The following is a 22,399-nucleotide window of genomic DNA, read 5'->3' on the forward strand; positions in this document are numbered from 1 at the left end:
TGCTTTTAAAAAGTATCACGTCTTGATCTATAAAGTTTTATTAAAAATTATTACGCTCATATTTTGTATTCAAGTCAATTGCTAATAAAATGCGGATAGTATGCACAATTAAAGTATAAAAAGATTCTGTAAATATTGTATTCATATTCTGAATTTTATTATAAAAATAGTTTCTGCTACTAGTTCAATTTGTCATTTGTTGAAAAAAGTTTTATTTTTAGTGACAGTGGTATTGGGTATTGGGAAGTGGTATTGGGAAAAATTTATGTAAATTTAGTGTTAACAATGGTATTGTTGAATTGAAATGTAATGAATAAATTTCAAAATAAATTTTTATTGTTTTTTATACCGTGAATTCTCGTGGGTTAGGTAAAATAATATATTTACATAATGATAATGTTTCAACTTTTGTCAAAAGTCTAAGAGTTGAATAATCAATGACCTAGATGGGTTTTGCGTTTTAATTTGAAATTATAATTTTGGTTGGATTTTTAATGAGGTTTCCATTTACGATATTTTAAAGAAACTTTGAGAAAAAATAGTTATGCACAAAGTTTATTTGTTCGAAATATTTACCGAGAAGGAGACTGGGGACGAATGATTATGGTTAGATTGTGATTAAATAAATAAACAACATTCAAATTCTTTTGGAATACTTATTTTTAGGATTTGAGAGTAACCTTAATAGTACAACTAACTATTTGTTACGAAAATAGTAGAAATTACGAAAAATGTAGATAGGTCTGAAGGTTTTAAAATATTATGCAATATGTTAACATTTAATTAACTATCTGTTTTATGTTCTTCCTGAATTACAAAAACAATTTGTTAAAATTGTTGCTAAGCAAAATTAAGAAATAAAACACAAATGCTGCCCTAATTTGCCAAATTTTTACATATTATTCTAACTATGAATATTTTTAACATAATTTTTATTTTTACTAACTATACTACCCTTCGTTCCATCTTTTTCCGACAATAAAAAAACATTTTCTATTTTCTAAATCTGTTGAACTTTATACTTTGAAATTTTCAGAATTCATATTCAAATTTATTATATTTTATTTAAATTATTTTGTTTTTAAACACCGAGATAATTTAAATCAATAATACGTTTTTTTTTGTCAAAGATTAATATCAAAATTTTGACGTGTTTTTATTGAAAAATATCGGAATATTATATACGATTTATTTTATTGCTAAGAAAATTAAACAACTCTTCTTTATATTAGTAACAACAATTTGCTGTACAACAAATCGTAAATTGAAAATAAATAAAATCGTGACAAGAAGAGTGTGATATCATACAAGTATGCATTAAAAAACTTTCATGATATTTAATAAATTTATCCCAAAGGTGAGGTTCAATTTTCTGTTACTTGAATGGGCCAAAGAATAAATTTATAAATAAATGAAAATAAATGTTTTTTTAAATGTTTCTAGAAATACATTTATCTATTTATTTGGATATTTATTTCGAACATAACACACAAACACTTGTTTATTTATGATTTGATCTAAAAGCCATTTTCCTCAAGAAATTGTCTGATTTTTTATTGATAAATATTTTTTACGTTTTGAAGATAAGGAATGTCTCTTATAAGAATTTTGAAACTAAAATTAGTTTAAATTAAGCAATCATATTGTAAGTACATAAGAACACTTTCGAAGCGTAGAAAATAATTATAACTGAAAAAAATCATTTATATTTTTTGTTAGGAAATCGGCTTGCAGTTCACAAAAGTAAAAACCTAATTTATATATATATATATATATATATATATATTTAACTTCCGGTATGTATGTGTGGGTGTGTGTGCATGCGGATACAAATTTTCGTCGACGATTTCGGGAACACCGATCAACCGATTTCAATTATTCAAAAATCATTCGATTGCTATTTGGTTGATAAGGAGACTGATTAGTTTTTGGCATAAGCAAAAAGTGTCACAAAGTAACTCAGTAACTCAGTTTTTAAGAGAACGGAGCATCCGATTTTAATAATTTAAATATTTTACTTGTATTGATAAGATGAAGAACTGATTAAATTTTCATGAAGGAAGCTTTAGCGATTTCGAAGATCTAGTGAAAAAAGTAAAAAAAAATCCATTTGGCAGTCAAAAATGATCATTAGACATATGCACATTAAATTACCAGATATTTTATAGAGATTTTAACAATAAGTAAAAATTTTGTTTACATTCCTATGGGTTCCGTACCAATGTTAATCAGTTAAACGGCAACGCGGCGCTTACGCGCTTCGATATTTTCTTTCTATGCATTTAAAGCAGTACGATTGCTTTGAAAAAAAAGTTAAGAATTTCCAAAATATTTCAGAATAAAGAAAACATTTTTTTTTCAAAAAATCTTTTTTATCTGAAAAATAAATTTTTGTCAAAAATTTATAGCTTCTCAAAAATTTAATTTTTTCAAAGTAAAATTTTCTCAAAAATGTTAATGCTTTTTAAAAAAAATAATTTTTGGTACGGGAAGTTCCAGCAATTTGCCTTAAGGCACGATGCCATGCGCCCCACTAGTTATATATATATATATATATATATATATATATATATATATATTACTCATTTACAATAATATATTTAACTGAACTTACTTGACCAGCAACCGTCTGAAGAATTAGCAGTACCAGTTTTAGAGGAAGTTTTGCTTTGAAGGATCTGTGAGTCCACAACCTGTGTGCTCCAATTGTTACTCCTTCACCAGAAAACCAACCAACAAACAACACTAGAAGATAAAAATTGGTAATTGACTACCAGATGGTGCATTCATTTTACTAATTTCAATATAATGGAAACAGAAGTTTTGAGGCCAGTCCGAGGAATTGAAGGTTGTCTTCAAGGTATGAATGTAAATTTATTTGGACATGTTTTTTCTACGTTTTCAACAAATGATTCAAATATTTTGGAAAAGATGGTCCACTCGTTTCAGTTATGACGGAAAAACTACTAGTTTGGGGATAAAAGCAAATACTTTTGACATATGTTATATGTTAAATACCAAAGGTTGGAACATTTAAACACATGCATTAAACACGTTTTAAAATCTGTTTCTTGTTTTAAAACAAAAAAATTGTTAGTAAAAATTTACTTCAATAGTCAAGTTCCAACTAAAGTTCTTTTATCTACCACGTTTTTAAGAGAACAGTTAAATCAATCTTGATGTTCAAACAAATTTTGTTTTTAATCCGCAAATTTCATCGGTTTTTGGTAAAGGCAGGTTGATTTGCTTTGGAGTCACGAAGGATAAAGTCCATTTACTTTAAGCAAAAAGGACTTAAATATTAGAGTATTAAACCGCATTATTTCCGTACTTGGTCATAATCTTTAGATAATATCGCATCATTTTTACAGGTTTGAAAATTTTGTAACAAATCTCTCTCTCTCTATCTATCTCTCTCTCTCTCTCTCTCTCTATATATATATATATATATATATATATATATATATATATAAACTGAAAAATTATTTGTGCTTTTTTCAAAGGGCCTTCAACTTTTTGTAATTCTGATACCAAATTATTTCTTAACCAAACCTTGGCTTTCGATGAAATGTGCGGCATAGATTTATTTTTAAATGAGCCTACCGTATTGTACTATGAAATATTTATAGCAATACATATAGTCTCTATTATAATCATATTTATTTCTTTATAATAATCATATTTTCCTAACAATATCATGATTAACGACAGTCGAGTTAGTGGCGTCAGATGGCATCGAAAGCAATTTTAAATTTAAATGCTACGTTGTTTTGTTATAATAATGGGCAGTACTGCCCTAAGGCAGGTCCGTGAGCTGAGTTATATTCCAACTCGACTCAGAGAAGTAGTGTGAGAGTATTTCCCATTTCCATTTCACACCGGAGTGCCCGAGATGAGCTTATTTTCAATTGGAAACATATTTTGATCTATATTTTTAATAAGAAATGGACATTGTGCTGCCCGATGTCAGATTGCCAGAGCGGGAAATCGAATGCGCGACCCCATCTACACCGGTCCGCACGTTAACGATCTCGGCCACGACAACCTTATTTTTTGCTATATAATGACTTAAATAAATAAGTTTATGAAATAAACAAAAATATGTATATTGATTACAATTACGGTTTTGCATGGCAATAGACAATATTTTACCCTAATTGGGAATAATAAATCTCCCTGAATAGAGTTTGACTTCGGTTAGAGTTCCCTTTTTTCATAATTAACTGTGAATTTCTTTTTTTTTATCTGTTGTGATAGTACCAAGAGAAAAATTTTTACTTAAATGTCGTCGCTTAATAGCACATTTTCATATCAATTTCACAATTTTTGTATTGCAATTTATATAATCTTTATATGTGTGTGTATATATATCACATTTTCAAATGACATATCTAATAATAATAATAATAATAAATATCTAATAATTTAAATGCATTTTATCCAAACTCTGCTAAAAGAATCGAAAGAAACGTCGGGCTCCAGTTGTAATTTATATAATTTTTCGGTATAATTAGAGTGCATATAATTAGAGTGCATTTCGTTAAAATTTTGTAGAGCTTGATTGATAAAATTGAAGCAGTGGACAGTCAAAGAGAGAATAATTAATTATGGTAAAAATTATTTTTTTCTGTTTTACTTTTAATCACAATCTGTCATACTAGGTCATTTAGTAATTGTTTTGTGATTGAATGGCAACGCAGTAGTTGTCCAATCCATTTCTGGCTATTTAACTATACTCGAATTGTTTGTTGACATTTTTATGACTGTATGTGCAACTATAACCGATTTTGACTTCAGATCATATTAAGATCTATGAGTAGAAGGATATATATCAAGTGAAAAATTTGACATTCAAGCTGCCTGATGAAAAAATTACATCATTGATATTTCCAACGTTATACTCACTCCATGCAATAGTTGAGAAGTATGCTGCTCCAGTGAGACCTTGGTAGATTCCATAAACAGCAAGTAAATGTAAATACAGGAATCCAATGGTGTTAAACCACACGATTTTATGTTTGTAATTATAATCAGTTCCTATTTGCGATGGAAGCAAGATTTTTTTACCTTCCTGCTCTTGATTGTTGTTGTTCGTGTTGATTGTTTTCGTTTCAGCCATCTATAAAAAATAATTAATAATATTTTTTTTTTTAATTGTTTTATGAGTTGACAACAGACGTTATAATAAAAAACGGCACTATGATAATGATTGTGTCAATTTTCTGATCATTGCGATGTGATGGCGATTCCAAATATATTGGCATTGATGATTTTGATGTCAAAGATCATGGTGATGATGTCGAAAATAATGGTAGCGACGTCAAAAACGATAATTGTTGGTGGTATCACAGATGATGATTATGGAGATGTAGAAGATGGTGATGATGGCGTTGATGGCGATGATGGCGATTTCAAATGTATTGGTGGTGGCATGATGATTTTGATGGCAATGACCATGATGGCGTTGTCAAAGGTAACAATGATAGCGACGTCAAAAACGATAACGGTTGGCGGTATCGCAGATGATGATTATGGAGATGTAGAAGATGGTGATGGTGGCGATTTCAAATATATTGTTGGTGGCATGATGATTTTGATGGCACTGATCGTGATGACGTTGTCAAAGATAACAATGATAGCACCGTCAAAGATAATGGTTACGATGTCAATGATCATAATGTCAATATAAAAGATGATATCAGCTGTGACTAAGGTGATGGCAAAGATGATGAAGATGAATTTAAACTTGATTATGACCGTATTATCAACCCTCTACGGGCTTTCGATATTTTACCAAATAAAATGTTTTTTGTTAGATGACTCATAGATCTTATTCTATTACGTTGTCAAGACCTTTGCTAGGCTTTTTAACCTGAAATACACAGAAGTGCGATCTTTTTTTCGTTTCTTATTAGCTTTTATTTTATAGACTTATAATTAACTTTCCGTAGGGTAAGTTAAAGTGATTGCAAAAGGCTTCTGAAAATTTTGGCATACCTTAGAAAAAATTGATGTGTTTGGATACAAATTATTGTCTAGAATTTTGGAAACACGGTTTAACCGATTTGAATGATTCGATTCGTATTCAAATCAAATCATCAGATATTTTATAGAGATTTTAATAATAAGTATAAATTTTGTTTACATTTCCATGGGTTCCGCAATATTGTTAGTCCGTAAGACTGCGACGCGGCGCTTACGCGCTTTTGTCTCTATGCAGCTAAAGCAACACGATTGCTTTAAAAAAAGTTCAAAATTTCCAAAATACTTCAAAATATAAAAAAAAACATTTTTTTCGAAAAAGAAATTTTTTTCAAAATTTCAAAATTCTCAAAAATGAAATTTTTTCATAGTTTTAAAAAAACTTTTTTTGAAAAATCTTTTTTAAAAAAAATAATTTTTGGTACGGTAAGTTCCAGCAATTTGCCCTAAGGCACGATGCCATACACCACTAGTTAGTGATTTTTATTTCCCTATTTTTTATGTAAAACAAAAATTAGGTTCATAGAGAGTTAAAGAAGGTCATATTGGTGATCTTAAAGATGATAATGACAATTATATCAAATATGACGTGGTGATATCAGGATGTCACGGATGTTGTTGGTGGTGTATTTTTAATTTTGAAATCGAGTATAATTAATTATTTTTAAAGCGCATTAGACCACAGCGAAATAATTCTTTATATAAAAGCTCATTTTGTTCCTCAAAGATATTGGGCTTTTAGCCAATCAAGTTCTATCACAGAGAATCGTAATTTTTGGTTATAATCGATATTTTATCATTAATTAATTATTGAATTCATATTATGTTCTCAAGCAAGACTTGAAATATAAAAAATCTAATCTACTAATATTATACACTAAAAAATTTTTTGATGTTTTTACCACTTGTTAAAAACTAAATCTGAGCCGGAAAAACGAATACTATAAAATGCTTAAGATATAATTACTTAATTTAAAATATCAATTACGATTCTTAATGACTATTCGATACATGTCTTTTCGTCCGAGCTATTGGAATATGATTACTAAATCTGAATCACAACTGTGGAAACTTTTGTTATACTACGGGATAATATTTATTCACTTTTTTACTTCTAAATGATTACAGTAAATATTAAATATTTCTTTTCTACTGCAATTTTTATCAGGTTTTAATAACATTCTAATCCGATGTTACAGTATAGAGTATATTAAACTCGTATTTTTAAAAATTTATTGATTTCGAGAGCGTTAATTATAACATTAAGTTCTTATTTGAGCAAACTGTTCATATTATTTACTATCAAACATTAACTGAAAAAAGTATTCATTATTAAACTTTGTCTTTGTTACTAATATTGCATTTTTATTATTTATTAAGTTTTTTAAATAGCAATTATACCAACAGTTAAATTTGAGTTCAACTTTTAAGCCCAATTTGTAAACTTGAAGAATGCCCTACACTAAAACTTCCTGGTTTCTTCAATATTTTAGATGGTCTGTGTATTAAACTTTTATTAAAATTATTTTTATGTATTAAATAATTATAAAATTTAAAAAATTACAAATTATTTTTAATTTGTTTTAAATTATTTTTTACTGTAACGATGAACATATAAGTTGTGATTTTTCAATCATCTTTTAATTAGTTATGAAAAAATTTAGTTATGGTGATCAGGCATGAGACTTGTTCTCATTTTATTTGATGTAACATCAATGTATTAAAAGTCGTCGCAATAATATTACTATAATAATGGTTTTAAATAAATCAATTATGAAATAAATAAATGCATTGCACCAAAAAATGTTACATACTAGTAAATAAAATCATTTGGTTCAAAAGGTTCTCAGATTTCAAATTTTATGCAATAATGGTATATGTTATGGTTAAATTCAATAAGAGACATAATCTGGAGATCTTTTAAAAAAAATACAAAATAGATAATTGATATTTTATATTAGGTACTAAATTGAATATTTTTTTGGTACAAGAATTTTTGTCGAATTTATAACTATAGTAGAATATTAGCTTGCGTAAGGAAATAAAATTATAAACTTTTGTATGTTTAAAAAAAAAGCACAACTTATTTTGTCACATATATTTTATGATATGATGAAAATAGGGCTTGACAGTTCTTTACACAGATAAAAAATGCATTTATATTTTTACCTTCGATCCCTCTAAGTGTTTTACGTTTAAAATCACAAAAGTCGAGATTTTCTCCTCGAATTACACTGAGAAACGTCCGATACACTTATCACGAACAATATAATATATTTTAACCGGTTCCATAAACGCAGAATGAATAAATTGATGTTAAATAAAATGAACTAACCTTTATGTTTATTATTAATAACAAACTTGTCCAAAAAAGCACCGAACAATTGTATTCAGCACCAGTTCGAACAATGGATGACTTGATAATGACTTCCAAAGCAATGGTCCGCTTTTTATATCAGCCTGATTCTAAGTTTCTGGCATCTATAATTATATTCATAGATTTTCAATCATTCATTTTACACAGTAGTTTTGTTTCTTTGCAAATTGCGTCTGCGAATAGTCTCAATATTGATTAAAACAATATCGCTGGCTACTTTAAATTTGAATTCATTTTGAGTTCGTTCAACGATAGTCATTAATGATTGTTTAAAACAATTTTTAATAATTATTAAAATTATTAAAAATTGGTACTACATAAGCTAATATATGCCTAACATTATGCAAGAATTTTGAGGTGGATATTGTTCTTTGTGATTCAGTTTTAAAAGTTCATGTTTAGTGGAGTTAGTTCTAACTTTGCGCAGGAGAAGTTTGTTTTCGTCAAAAAATCCGATTTGCTAATTTTATATTTTCTCGACGTTTCAAGCCATTCTGAAGCGAATGAGACCAAATTTGGAAAAAGTATGCGTGTTAATGTGTGTGTGTACATTTGAACAGATTTTCGACTTTTCGGCGACGTTTTCTCACAAAACGACTGGACTGATTGCAAAAATTTAAAAGCCGTTCGATGTAACTCAAAAAGGACTAGCGTTTGTCAGTTTTGCACGTCGATCAGCCAAACCGTTTCTTTGTAATTAGCAATAAAGTAAAAAAAAATCCGTTTACGGTTTAGCCAAGAATTCTGAATAGATTTTGAAAATTCAAAAACTATTGGAAAAATATTATTTGGAAGTCGTGCTGATTAATTTTGGACAAAGATCGGCCCAGCCGTTTCTTCTTAATTAACTGTTAAACTCTTTCTGTTGATAGATATCATGGTTCCAAAAAACATGCTGAAGATCAATGGCCCTTTGGCAAGTAGTTCAATTTTAAACATTCATCAAAGTTTGTAGTCAAAAGTTGTTTTTGTGATGTGATTAGTCAAACGTTTTCAATTCAATAAAATTTTGAAAAATAAACGACAATTTTAGGACATACAAGCACGTTTCTGTGCAATATAATTGATATATTTACATATAATTTAAATGTGTTCGAGAAAATCCTATTGGAAATTGCAATGTTAAGATTTAATTGAAAGTGCAGACTTTATTTTTGAAATAAATAGTTGAAAATTTAACCTAAATCTCAATTTCGGTTAAGTAAATTATTACACATTTCGGGAAGTTCATGCAAGGCTAAATGCCACTTTCTACTCGTTTAAACAGAAATTTACATATACAGTCAACCCTCCGATAACGCGGTATTCTAGGAAGGCGGTTATCATACTATGCGGAGATGAAATATAACAGCCCTCAAATAACACTTTACTCTTATTGTGCGGTTTCTGTTCAACATCCCATAAGTTTTCTTCCATGAATGACCTATGAATGACTTTTATAACTATATATTGCCACAAAAGGTTTTAATATAAGTTCTATTATTGTCACATATTATATTTTACAATATGTTAATATAAGAAATCTTAAAAAGTCCTCATCGTTCCGAAGCGAGCTAAAAAATGGCACCAGGCCAAAGGTCAAAAAATGACCTTTTTGCGATTTTGAGCTAAATTATCTGCCAACACAATATTGTAGAGCATGAAATTAGCTACAGAAAATGCATGAATACTTTTCTGCTCAGAGCCACTGTTTTAAAGATATACGACTTTGAAAAGTACGTTTAAACGCCACCTACTAGATAATGTGCTTAGCGCGTTTTTTTACGTGGTTTTTCCAGTAGACCTTTTTCGCGGGTCTGTTGTAATTTTGTTTGTTGAGGAACTATTGCAAAATAATGTTTGTGGATTTCGGTTGGTAAAAATAAAGGCGGTAACGATAAAAAAGCAACTAAATTTATTCCTGGGAGTCATAGTTTTCAAAAGTCTCTACATCCTTTTCTTTTAGTTTCTCTTGATTTTTTTATTTTTTTCATCTTCTTCTTCTTCACTTAGAGTATAATTGAATTGTTGTAACAGCGATTCCTCGTTGGTATCAAAACAGTCCTCTACAGTTGCCGGCTCAACATTAGAACTCGATCGGCCCTGACAATGAGCACACGCCAGGGTACAAAAGAGTCTAACTTTTTTGCAACCACATTTGGCACTTTATCCTTTTTTGCATTTGCAAAATAGTGTGTTAAGAAAAAACATTTTTCTTAGAGAAGTTCCGATACGCGTGTTCCATAAATATACTTGCAATAAAAAGCAAGTACAATTAACTTGTCTTCCACCAACCTCAGTAGCTGTTCATCAACATCTTTTTCGGGTATATTACCAAGTTCAAGTGCAGTTTGGTAACCAGCTGGACCCTAAAGACTGGGGTTGGAAGCTGGTCGACAACTCATTGGAGCCATTAGTATGAACGCTGCGATTTATATCAATTCTGAGTTTCTTATAGTACGGTTTTCATACAACGCGATAGACGGTTTCAAAAAAAAATGAAGTACAAATTTACCTGGTATATACGTTAAATCCGAGTTCCTTATAATACGGTTTCCATATTACGCGGTATGCACTTATCGCGGTGCGTTGTATTGACGAGCGCTAAAAAGAATCTCATTAGTGCAACTCATATCATTCATTTGCACCGCGTCCAATTTCAATTTAATATTTGATTTTCCAACAAATGAAATTAAATTTTTTTTAAGTACTATTTTCTTATGAAAGAGCATACTATGTAAACCCGATGTATGATACAAACTAACATGTTTTTATAAATTTCTTTTAAAATGTCTGACTACTAAAGTCAATCATAGGTTGCGCGGGAAGATTTTAAGGGGGGCGATACATGTAACAAGAAAAAAAAAACGATTTTTTTTTTCATAAATCGTTACAATAACATCTCAAAAATATGCCTGTAAATATTCAAAACAAAATTATCATTATTTATACAATAAAAACTCATTTAAGTGCCACGCCTCAACTCGACGCTTGAGTGCTATTGTACTCTTATCTGTTTCTGTGTCAAAACTTTAAACGCGTTTTTCTCAAAACGACATTTTTGAAATTTGCGGGCGTGATAACTCAAAAAGTTCTCAACCGATTCCAATGAAATTTTGCACACAGCTACTTTACAGTAATAGCTTCTAGCTAAACCTCAAACATTCCAAAAAATGTTTCAAAAATTAACCCTTTTACCAAAAAAACCATTGAAAAAAAGGTGAAAAATCGAACTATTTTTTTCTAAGGTGTGCCAATTTACGATTTTGTGACTTTTTTAATTTTTTTTTGGTTTAACTAGAAGATATATGTTTTATGAACACGTACAAACTAATTTTTTTAAATTCAGATCACCGTACGAAAAGTGAGAACGCCCGCAAATTGATGGCGTTTTCCGAGAGGGTCTTGGCAGATTTATTTTTACGGCAGCCATTTAAAAAAAATAAATCAAAAAAAAATTTTTTTTGTGTATTTTAATATATAATAAATAACCCTAAAAAAGTTCAAAAAGATTCAATCATTCCTTCCCAGTTTAAAAAGTCCTCAAAAAATGGTAAAAATTAAGGCGATTACATGTATCGCCCCCCTTAAGGACTTTTGAACGAAAACCGTGTTATAGCAAGTACAGTGTTATAAGAGGCATGTTCCAGTTTCGCGTAGTTTGGTGACCGCGTTTCCAGAGTACCGCGTTATAGTAGGGTGGACTGTATATATTGGGTTCTGCTATGTTTTGAGTAGAAGATCGATTTGGGCGGTTTAATAAATATTCTACACGACCAAAATTGAAACGACGCCAAGTCAATTAGGATTTTTATGGAAAGCCATATAAATTTCGAATATATGTTCTAGCGTCACAAAACACTACTTTTCAAGAAAAAAATTATGCACTAAAAATATTAAAACACAAACATTATAAGATTATAATATTGTACTTCATGCAAGCAAAAAACGTATTTAATTAAAACCAAATAAACTATTTTAAATACTATGTTAACCCTGTATAACCGAATTTTTATTTCGCATCCAGAAAATTAGGGAAACCTAATTATAAGCCTATATATGTAAATGAAAAGCAAAAATTTCACAGATATTAATATTGATTATCTTAACGATGTTATAGAATTAATCTTAATTTGTTAAGATATCGAAAATTTGGAATGTAATCTGAATTATGATTTTTTTTTTTAAAATCTTCATAGTTTTGTTTATCAAGCACAAGTCAGGATATTTGTTTGCCTTTGGATATTTGTTCGGAACTCGGATATTTCTATTGAAATGTCACCGTCGTCTACTTCATTAGCAAATTGCAATTCCATTAGTCTAGAAACAGTAGTTCATAACAGAATTCTTAGTTGTGCGAAAATGAAAATTCTTTGTCAGTTTCATCCAGATACGAGTATATTTTTATTTTAGTGTACAGAGCTCATTTAATTAATGTAAAGGCGGATGGGGTAACCTAACAAAAGTATTTTGCACAAATGTATTACATTACGCGATTTCTCTAGCTTCCGTTCAATTATGAGAAAAGTTTCGTAATTTATTTTTGTATTATATGATTTTGTATATTTCAACCAATATTATTTTAATTTTCTGCTAATCTTAAAATATCGCATCAGCTATATTATATACGAGAAATTTTATAACCTAAAACGGTTTAAAATTGGTACAATCAAAAACTTTCCTTTTTTTAAGTTTTTCAAAAATGATAAATAACCTAATTTTATTTTACACATTTTTAAATTATAAAAATATTTTTTATTTTAGCCATATATCAGAATATGTTATGTATTTAGAAGTTTTATCCCAAACACTCGATTCGTATTGATATTGAGAAGTCTATAAATATATAATATTTATTATTTGTTATTAATAGTTCCTGAAGAAGAGGACATCCCATGTTCCGGAACCGTTCAATAATATTATTGAAAACTAGTACCTATAAATAATTTTTGACGAAAAAAAAGGAAAAATTTAGTTCAGAAATTTAAAAATCATAAATAATAATAACAGCTATTCTGATAATTTTAAATAGTATGTGGGTATGTATATAGAGTAGGGCGGGGCACAAAAATGCAATTTGACTTTGAGCAATGATATTGTGGGAACCAAACTAATTACATTGCAACAAATAACAAACATTAAGCTAACAAATATTAACAATTAACTATGTTTAGTAAAATTTCTAGCTAATTCATTATTCTAGAGAGCAAAGGCTCAAATGGATGGCTTTTTATACCCCATCCACATGCAAGTTTTATTGAGGTTATATAAAAAAATTGTTGAATCTAATTTAATATTAACAGTACATCTTATAACACAATTTAATAATACATACTTAAAAATCATATTAAGGCCCCGTAAACCAAACATCACCACGTATGAGCAAGAGGGAGGAGGGGGTCCAAAAATCCTTACAAAAAATCGATCACGTGATTAATGGACCCCCCTAAATAGCGCTCACAACCAAACAAGAAAGTACTTTTGTTAGGGATTTCAATCATTGCCGTTTATTTCCCGATAGCAAGGTCATAGAATCAAGGTGATGGCTTGTTTCGCATTGTTTGCCCTCCACTTTCAAATATTGTTGTTAAAAAATTCTTAGCTCTACTTGTTTTTGAGATATCGGTGGTGGACCTTTTTACTCGCGGACCATTAAGCCTCGCTGTCCTCTATATGAGCCGTTCAGTGCACACAATGACTAACTCCAAAAATCAGAAAGTGGACAAAAGCAATGAAGTAATGTATATTGCTTTTAAAAATTCTTGGTATAATATAAATTAAAAAATATAATGTAGAACGTATAAAAACATATATAGCTTACATGTATAATTATCAATAAAGTTAAAGTTTTGATTTGATCAATTTGTCAACTGAAAAAATTAATAAACCTAATTCTTACACATTTGTGTTAAAGCTTTTTCATAATATTATATATAACTGTCATAATATATGTTATTTGTAATTAATCAGTAATATTAAAAACAATATTTTCTCCATCAGCTGTGTTCTGTGATGATTTATCAAGTAAAATTTTCATCCAGTTTTTGTAGTATTTATGATTAACGGGAGGCATGAATTTTGGCAAGTCTTTTATGTCTCTCAATTTTTCCTTTATCAAAGTTTTAGCTTTGGAATATAATAAAACTAATGTATATTATTCGATTTGTTTATATTAATGGCTTCACAATCCGTATCTTCATTATAGTCATATTTAAATTGTATAAGATTGGACTTGGTTCTTCCTAACATTATCCAGCTCATTTTTGGCCAATTTACTGAAGACCCTGTGATGGTTACTTTTCTGTTAGTGATTCTAATGACTTTGTTGATATAAAATCTTGGTGAAACATTTGATATAGCTAACATGTCGCTTTCTTTTTACATTTTTTATTATATTGTACCAACTATCTATCGTTTTTTTTACACGTGACTCAATAATAACCAAATCTTGAATCAATAGGTAAATACCTATTTCAACTGGCCAGAAATTTCTTTTCATTTGACTTAGCTCTTATTTCCGCACTTTGAGCAAGTTTCAATAGACTTAAAACAGTTTTAATATTCCTGTATTGCCGGGTACATGAACTTTAGTATGTTATTGTTTCAAAGTTTGTATCATTCTTGATGTTCTTTATAAAACTAGATGAATTTTATTAAGATCTACGAGACCTTGTTCTTTGCTAAACAATCATATGGTTTGTCAATTAAAATGTCTTTTGAAATAAATGACTTATTATTATTCAGTGGACAAAAAATCATCCGTTTCGAAGTGATAATTTTTATTTTCCGAAAAATTATTATAAATACAAAAAGGTATGATTGTATTAATTTCGCACTAATATCTCAGTTTTTTTTTTAAGTGGAATGTGTGCACTGAGCAGTCCATATATAAATTTTATTCTAACCTTGCACCTAAGTATTATCATACGTATTTTACAGATATATTTACAATTCTAAGTATGTTTCATTTGTTTATTAACAGAAACCAAAATGTTGGCATTCTATAAATAGCGACTTTTCGAATACTTTGCGATTTTTTCGCTGTTTGGTGGAAATTGTTTAGAAAAAAAATGGTATTGTTAAGTATTGCAAGTTCAAGCAATTAAATTTGAATATTTCAAGAGCCGTTAAAATGAAAAATCAATCACTAAAATTTAATGAACTCTGCAAGAGCTACAACTTTAACACTGAATTAAGAATTCAATGAATAGTTCATTAGTGACCAATAGAATAAATTAAATTGTTCAATCATTAACGTATGCATCCTACTATTTTTAGTGATATATATATATATATATATATATATATATATATATATTCAATCGTTGTTCTGTGAAAAAAGTGAGGAGCAATAAGTTTCAAGGGTTTTTGTTGACAAGCAAAAAATCTTCGGATTATTTCTAATATACCGCGTATATTTTATTTCAAACTTTGTTAGTTTAATTAATCTTGTAATTAACTTCAGAAAAGTCCTATGCTCCCTGATTCGATTTTTGTCGAAGTTTTCTGAGGTACGCGGGGATTTAGAAAATCCAATTAAGTGTCAATATTACTTATTGACGAATTCCCATAAAGTTTACTCGACGAGGTAGTATGACTATGACTGTGCTATTGAGTATTTGAATAAGAAAAAATTATATATATATATATATATATATATATATAATCCACATCCTCAGGGGACGGTTGTGACAGACATAAAAATAAGTTAAAACAATAGGTATAAACACAAAAATGTTTTGTTATAGCAGCTTTCATAGTCAAGTTAATTTAGTTAAGTTAAATAAGTTAATATTTTTATGATCTATACATGTCACAACCGTACCCACAAAATTTGTCACAACCGTATCCAATGCACACTTTTGAATACAAATCATCGTTATGACTGATTGTGAGCTAAACTATCTATGCTAAAATTAAATTCTGGTAATTAACTACTATTGTTCAACATACGGCAATATAAAAAAGTGATCTTTCTGTATGCAATTAACAGTTATTATTAATAGCTGAGAACAAAACTACCTGAGACAATATTTTAGAGCATAAAATTATCTACAAAAAATGCATTAATACTTGTTTTGCTCAGAGCTACCGTTTTAAAGATATATCACTTTGAAAAGTACGTTTAAATGCCACCTACGAGGCAGTGTGCTTAGCTCGTTTTTTTACGTGGTTTTTCCAGTGGGCCTATTTCACGGGTCTGTTGTGATTTTGTTTGTTTCGGAACACTTGCAAAAAATATTTGTGAATATGGGTTGGTAAAAATAAAGGCGGTAATTATAAAAAAGCAACTAAATTTATTCCTGGTAGTCATAATTTTCAAATGTTTCTACATCTTTTTCGTGCCGTTTTTCTTGATCTTCTCCTTCTTTTTCTTTTTCTTCTTCGTCTTCTTCGCCTTCTTCGTCTTCTTCGTCTTCTTCTTCTCCTTCTTCTTTTTCTTCTTCTTTTTCTTCTTCTTCTTCTTCTTCTTCTTTACTTTTAGTAAAAGCTTTTCGTGTTTTAAAAAAATACATAATTTGTTCAGTTGGAGTTCCAGTATGTAAGACGAGTAAATCAATATCTTCACCAATTAACACTGCATAGATTTATTCTGAGAATGAGCAACGCTATAAGGCTTGATATATTCTATTAAACTTCATAATACTAAATTAACAAAATTAACTAAATGCTAAATTAACAAAAAGTAAATAATTCATAAATTACTGCGACAGGAAAATAATACATTGCAATTAATTTAATGAAGTAAGAAAGTTGATGAAATAAATGAGATTCTACTTTATTTAAAGGGCATTCAATGGTAAAATTGGTTTAGATTATGTCAAAGATTCAATTTTAACCCTGTGGCTGAACCAAGGGCATGGGTGGATTGGACTTCCAAAGTTAGTGGGGGTTGGTCATAAATTTGGACGCGATTGGGGCACTCTAAATGGGTCAAAATGTCAAAATTTTAACCTTATCTTTGGATCAATGCACGGGACATCAGAATACATTTTAGAGGTATAGTTTCTTCAGCAAGGTATCTTATTTTGATTCATAAACCCTCCTGAAGTTTGTTTGGGAAATTTTCTAGAATTTTTAGATTTATAGGAATATAGTTAGATTGTAGAAATAAATGGAAAAAGTTACAAAAAACCGCTTATCATTGTTTGCCCTTGAAAATATTTTAAGCATTGTTTGACATTAAAAACAAGTGAAGAGTGTCATTTGCCAAACATTTCTATTCACTTATAGGCTAAGGCAATATTAAAATATAATAAATTCATTATTATATATAAGGAAAATGTAACGTCTACATTATTATTGCAGCTGAGGTGTGCCAAAAATTAAAATAATATAAGATTTACGTCAACATGCGTCTAACCGGTGATGCAGTCTGCGCATGCGTCTGTCAGTGATTACACATCAAAGTTAGCCTATAATTCAATTTGACAGATTATTATTTTTAACTTTTAAATGCAGTCGTGTTTTGCCTTACTTTACTAAATCACAATACAAAAATAATTTACTCATTCAAAAAATTATCTTGAAGTTTCATTGTGTCAAAAATTCATGTGTTTGGCATTGGATACAAAATATTTAGTCAAGTCAATGGAGTGTTTTGGATCTGAATATTTTTAATGTTCTCCAGTTTGCATGAAATTTTGGAATTAGGTTCATCTTACTATCAAGTTTAGAAGTGAAAATAATTTAAACTCCTTTGCCACTTCCCGGGGGGATGACATTCCTTTTCAGTGGTGCAATTGCAATTGCAAATCACAAAGGCTGACGATGAGTTTTGGTGTGATAAATTTGGAAAATCAATGTTTTAGTCGTGAATAAACAAAAAATCATTCATTTGTACATCCACATCTACGGTTATGACTGAAAATATTGTATAAGTCTTAAATGCATTAAAATAAATTGAGCTATTGGAAATAAATTTGTTCTATAAATTGCAGTGTATAATTTTTAATATACAATTTTATTGAACATATTTTAATATTTGTTAAAGGGATAATTAAAATGTTACTGTGGGAATTGAGAATCATCATTTTATTTGAAGCAGTTCTACATATAACATCGCTCATATATTGGTGTAAATAGTAATTCGAAAAACAATAATTATTATTTTTAACTGAACGGTAAATATTAGTATAGGATATTGAAAAAACGTAGATGCGGGTAAAGGACAACGTCTGTCGGGTCATCAAGTATATATATATATGTATATATATACTAGCCGAAACGGGGTAATAGTATCGTTAGTTATTATCATAAAAAACTAGCTTATGTAGTTTGAAAATTGTGAGCTTTTGAGGGCTACTCAGAGCTACTCATACTGTAATTTAAAATTTTTAAACGCTTAAAAATTATTTAAAAACTTTGAACAAATTTGGTTTTTGAGAATTTTAAAGCTTTTAAAAAAGCTGATTTTTTTTAAAAAAAATTGAATCGTTTTAAAGAAGAAATATCGATGCGCGTAAGTTCCGTGCCGTAGTCTTAAGTTTATAAATCATGGTACGGAGCCCATAGAAATGTAAACAAAATTTGTATATTATTAAAATCTCTATAATCTCTATATCTCTATCTATCGATGATTTGATGTGCATATGTCTAATGATCATTTTTGTCTGCCAATTTGCTTTTCTTTTTACTTTTTTCCTTAGATCTACGAAACTACTGGGTCTGCTTTCCCAAAAAATTAGTAGTTGTTCATTTCGTCAATGTTAGTAAAATGTTTTTTGAATCATTCAAACCGGTTGAATCGTGGTCACAAAAACGTCGGCGAAAAATTGTATCCGCACATACATGCATACACAAACACATACATACATACATATATTTATATATATATGTATATATACATACATGCACACACACATACATACATACACACACACAAACACATATCATGCATTTTCCAATGCTAAAATGTTCAGAAACTTCTGAAATGTAAAGATATGCAAAAATTGTTATCTTCGATTTTTTGACGATTACAATAACTCACTCTACGGGAAGTTAAAAATTTTTTTTTTCTGATATTTATGCATTTTTTCAAAAGTCTAATTGTTTATTAGATTTATTTTACATGGTGGATGGATAATATTTTATTGATTGGTGAAGAGACTTTTCTGTTGCGGAAATTAATTAATAAAACTAATCTAACTGTTCTTTTTTGTATGAATATTAAATAAAATACCGTATTGACTTATTTAGTTTGCTGGTAGAGTTTTGTCATTAATTTATTCTTGAATATTGTTGCGCATTTGATTCGTCGTCTAACAGGGAGTATTGTTTATATGTTTCGGTGTAATAGTTGAACACCATTCGATTAGTATGCGCATAGCTCAATTATGCAGCCATTATTTCAGGTACGAATAAATTACTGTTTACTTTAGAATCTTAGAATATTTTATTTAGAATCATTTCTCAAAGTGTGTCAATGTGGATGAACTGTGGATTAACGCATTCAATATGTATAACTTGAAGCTGAAATCCTGATAATTAAAATATAAACTGATATTAGATAATTTAAATAAATTACAAATAAAATTACGGAAATTTAAAACAGTCGTGAAAAAATTGTTGAATTGAGAAGAATAAGATTAGAATTGATTTTTTTCTTTAATTAATTTCTATAAATTAAAAGAATAAACCAATTTTAAAATATTGTGGAAAATTTAAAAGCTTTTGTACACTTGTTATTAAAAGTTTTATTTATTACGATTTTACGTGCAATTTTTGTTTATTAATGCGATTTCATAAATATGGCAAAGAAACAAATCAGATTTTTTGACGTCTTCTTCGTAATACAAAATTTTTACTAAAATAGTAGATTTAATTTCTTGGTAAACCCTAAAAATTCTATTACACGGGTATAAAATCAACTAGAGGTGTATGGCATCGTACGTTAAGACAAGTTACTGGAACTTCCCGTACCGTAATGACATAATAGAAGAATATTAAATGTTTTCAAATATATTATTATAAGTGATAATCCAAGTATATAAGTGAAAATAAAAATTAAACAAAAACATTTGCTTTCCTCAAAAACAATCGTTTCGTCAATACGAGCAAAAGGTTTTTTTGAATCATTCAAATCGGTTGCTTTGTTCTCTCAGAACTATCTTTTTTTTGTCATTTATTAGCTTCCCGAAGGAGAAGTTTATGTTTTCGTCAAAAAATCAATCCGATTCGCTAATTTTATGTTTTCTCGACGTTTCAAGCCATTCTGAATCGAATGAGACCAAATTTGTAAAAAGTATGTGTGTGTGTGCGTGTGTGTGAACAGATTTTTTGCCGTAAATCAACGTTCTCTCAAAAACGACTGGACCAATTACAAAAATTTAGAAGCCATTCGATGTATCTCGATGAGGACTAGGGTTTTTGAGTTTTGTGCGGCAATCGGCCGGGCCGTTTCTTTGTAAATCTCGCAGAAAAGTTAATTTTTTTTTGTCCACGTTTTAGCCCGCAATTCTGAATCGATTTTGAAAATTCAAAAACCGTTCGATAGATATTGGTTGGGAATCGTGCTGATTAATTTTTGGTAAAGATCGGCCGGGCCGTTTTGTTGTAATAAAGTTTAAAAACAAAAAAAATCGACGATTTTTATGATTTTTTTCGACGGTAGATACCATAGTCTTCTCTAGATCATATTAAAATATTACCGCCCTACGCTACGACAACTCATTTTGCTTTAAAAATTTGTCAAAGTTTGCAAAAATTGGTATCGTTTTTTGGCATTTGACAAAATTAGACCTTTCATCGACGTTTGCTCAAAAACGCCCGAACCGATTTCAAAAATTTAAAAGCCATTCGATGTATCTCAATGAGCACTATAGTTTGCCAGTTTTGTGAGACGATCTGCCGAGCCGTTTCTTTGTAATTTGAAAAAGAGTGTTAAACTTTTCGTCCACATTTAAGCTCATTCTACCGAATCGTTTTTAAAAAATCAAAAACTGTTCGAAAGATATTAGTTGGGAATAATACTGATTAGTTTTAGGTGAAAATCTACAGAGCCGTTTTCTTGTAATTAACTGTTGAAAAAAAAATTAAGCCGATTTTTATGGAACTTTTTTAGGCGATATATATCATGGTCTTATAGAGATAAAGATAAAAAATCATCAAAGTTTCAGAAAATGAGTAGTTTTTTTGACGTTTGTTAAAATTAAAATTAGATGAGTTACTTGGTATAACGATACATTACTTGGTCTTAATGAACATACTAAACCATTAACGTCCTACGAAAACTGGTTCAATTATAAAAATTATTGATTTGTGATACTTTTAGAAAATACTCCGAGTTTACGTGTTTGTTCGTTTTCAATTGTGTGTAATAAATCCACTCGGAATACTTCTAATCACTCATAAATTAATTTGTTTATTATTGATTAAGTCCATTATTTGCACATATCGGGAAGTTCGTGTAACTTGCCTTAAGGCTAAATACCAATAGTTATCATCTCTATCGTCTTAGGAAGTTTCGAGGAATATTAATGTTTTTTTTTTCAAGTGTTATAAAATGATCACCTAAATAGTTATAAAACCACAATGAAAGTCGTAAAAGATGAAAATATTAAATTTTGAATATTGCAAACGCTAACGTTGAACGAAAAGAAATGTTTGCTGCATTCTGCATTGAATAAAGCGTCTATCAACTACTTTTATTTTTTATTTTAGATTATTAATGTAGTGGATTATTTATATTACATACATGGAAAAGTTTTTGTAACTAGCCTTAACGTTAAATGCAACATACAACTACTTAATGTACACCAAGATATCTTCACAATCAGAATATTTTGATTATATTGAAATTTGAGAATTTTTTTTTAATTGCTATTTAAATAGCCAGTGGTCGCTATTTTATAGGCATGACCTCCGTCAGTCAAACTTCTCCTAGTTCATCAGGTTAAAGAAAATAATAAACTTGTCGAATAATGATATATCATTTAGTGTCGATATATCATTTCATCACCTGCAAGAGAAATATTTTTCATAATTCATTATTTTGTTTTTAACTTATTGGCTAATTGCATTTCAATGATATATTTTGACGTCGCGACAAAAATAGCAAAT

At 29.1% G+C, this 22,399-nt stretch overlaps 1 protein-coding gene across 1 annotated transcript in view; it reads left to right on the forward strand.

Moving 5' to 3' along the window:
- Positions 1-22,399, forward strand: part of LOC113375578 (trypsin-1-like) — a gene marked incomplete in the record, with an annotated part of 382,748 nt that overhangs the window by 99,750 nt on the left and 260,599 nt on the right. Inside the window, 1 exon segment of the mRNA XM_026615510.1 lies at positions 2,623-2,860. Within this exon segment, the coding sequence (XP_026471295.1) occupies positions 2,809-2,860 (52 nt within the window).

This window comes from Ctenocephalides felis, unplaced genomic scaffold (assembly GCF_003426905.1).
Source record: "Ctenocephalides felis isolate EL2017-DRISC unplaced genomic scaffold, ASM342690v1 CF-g0.4_SCAFFOLD_01886, whole genome shotgun sequence".
NCBI lineage: Eukaryota > Metazoa > Arthropoda > Insecta > Siphonaptera > Pulicidae > Ctenocephalides > Ctenocephalides felis.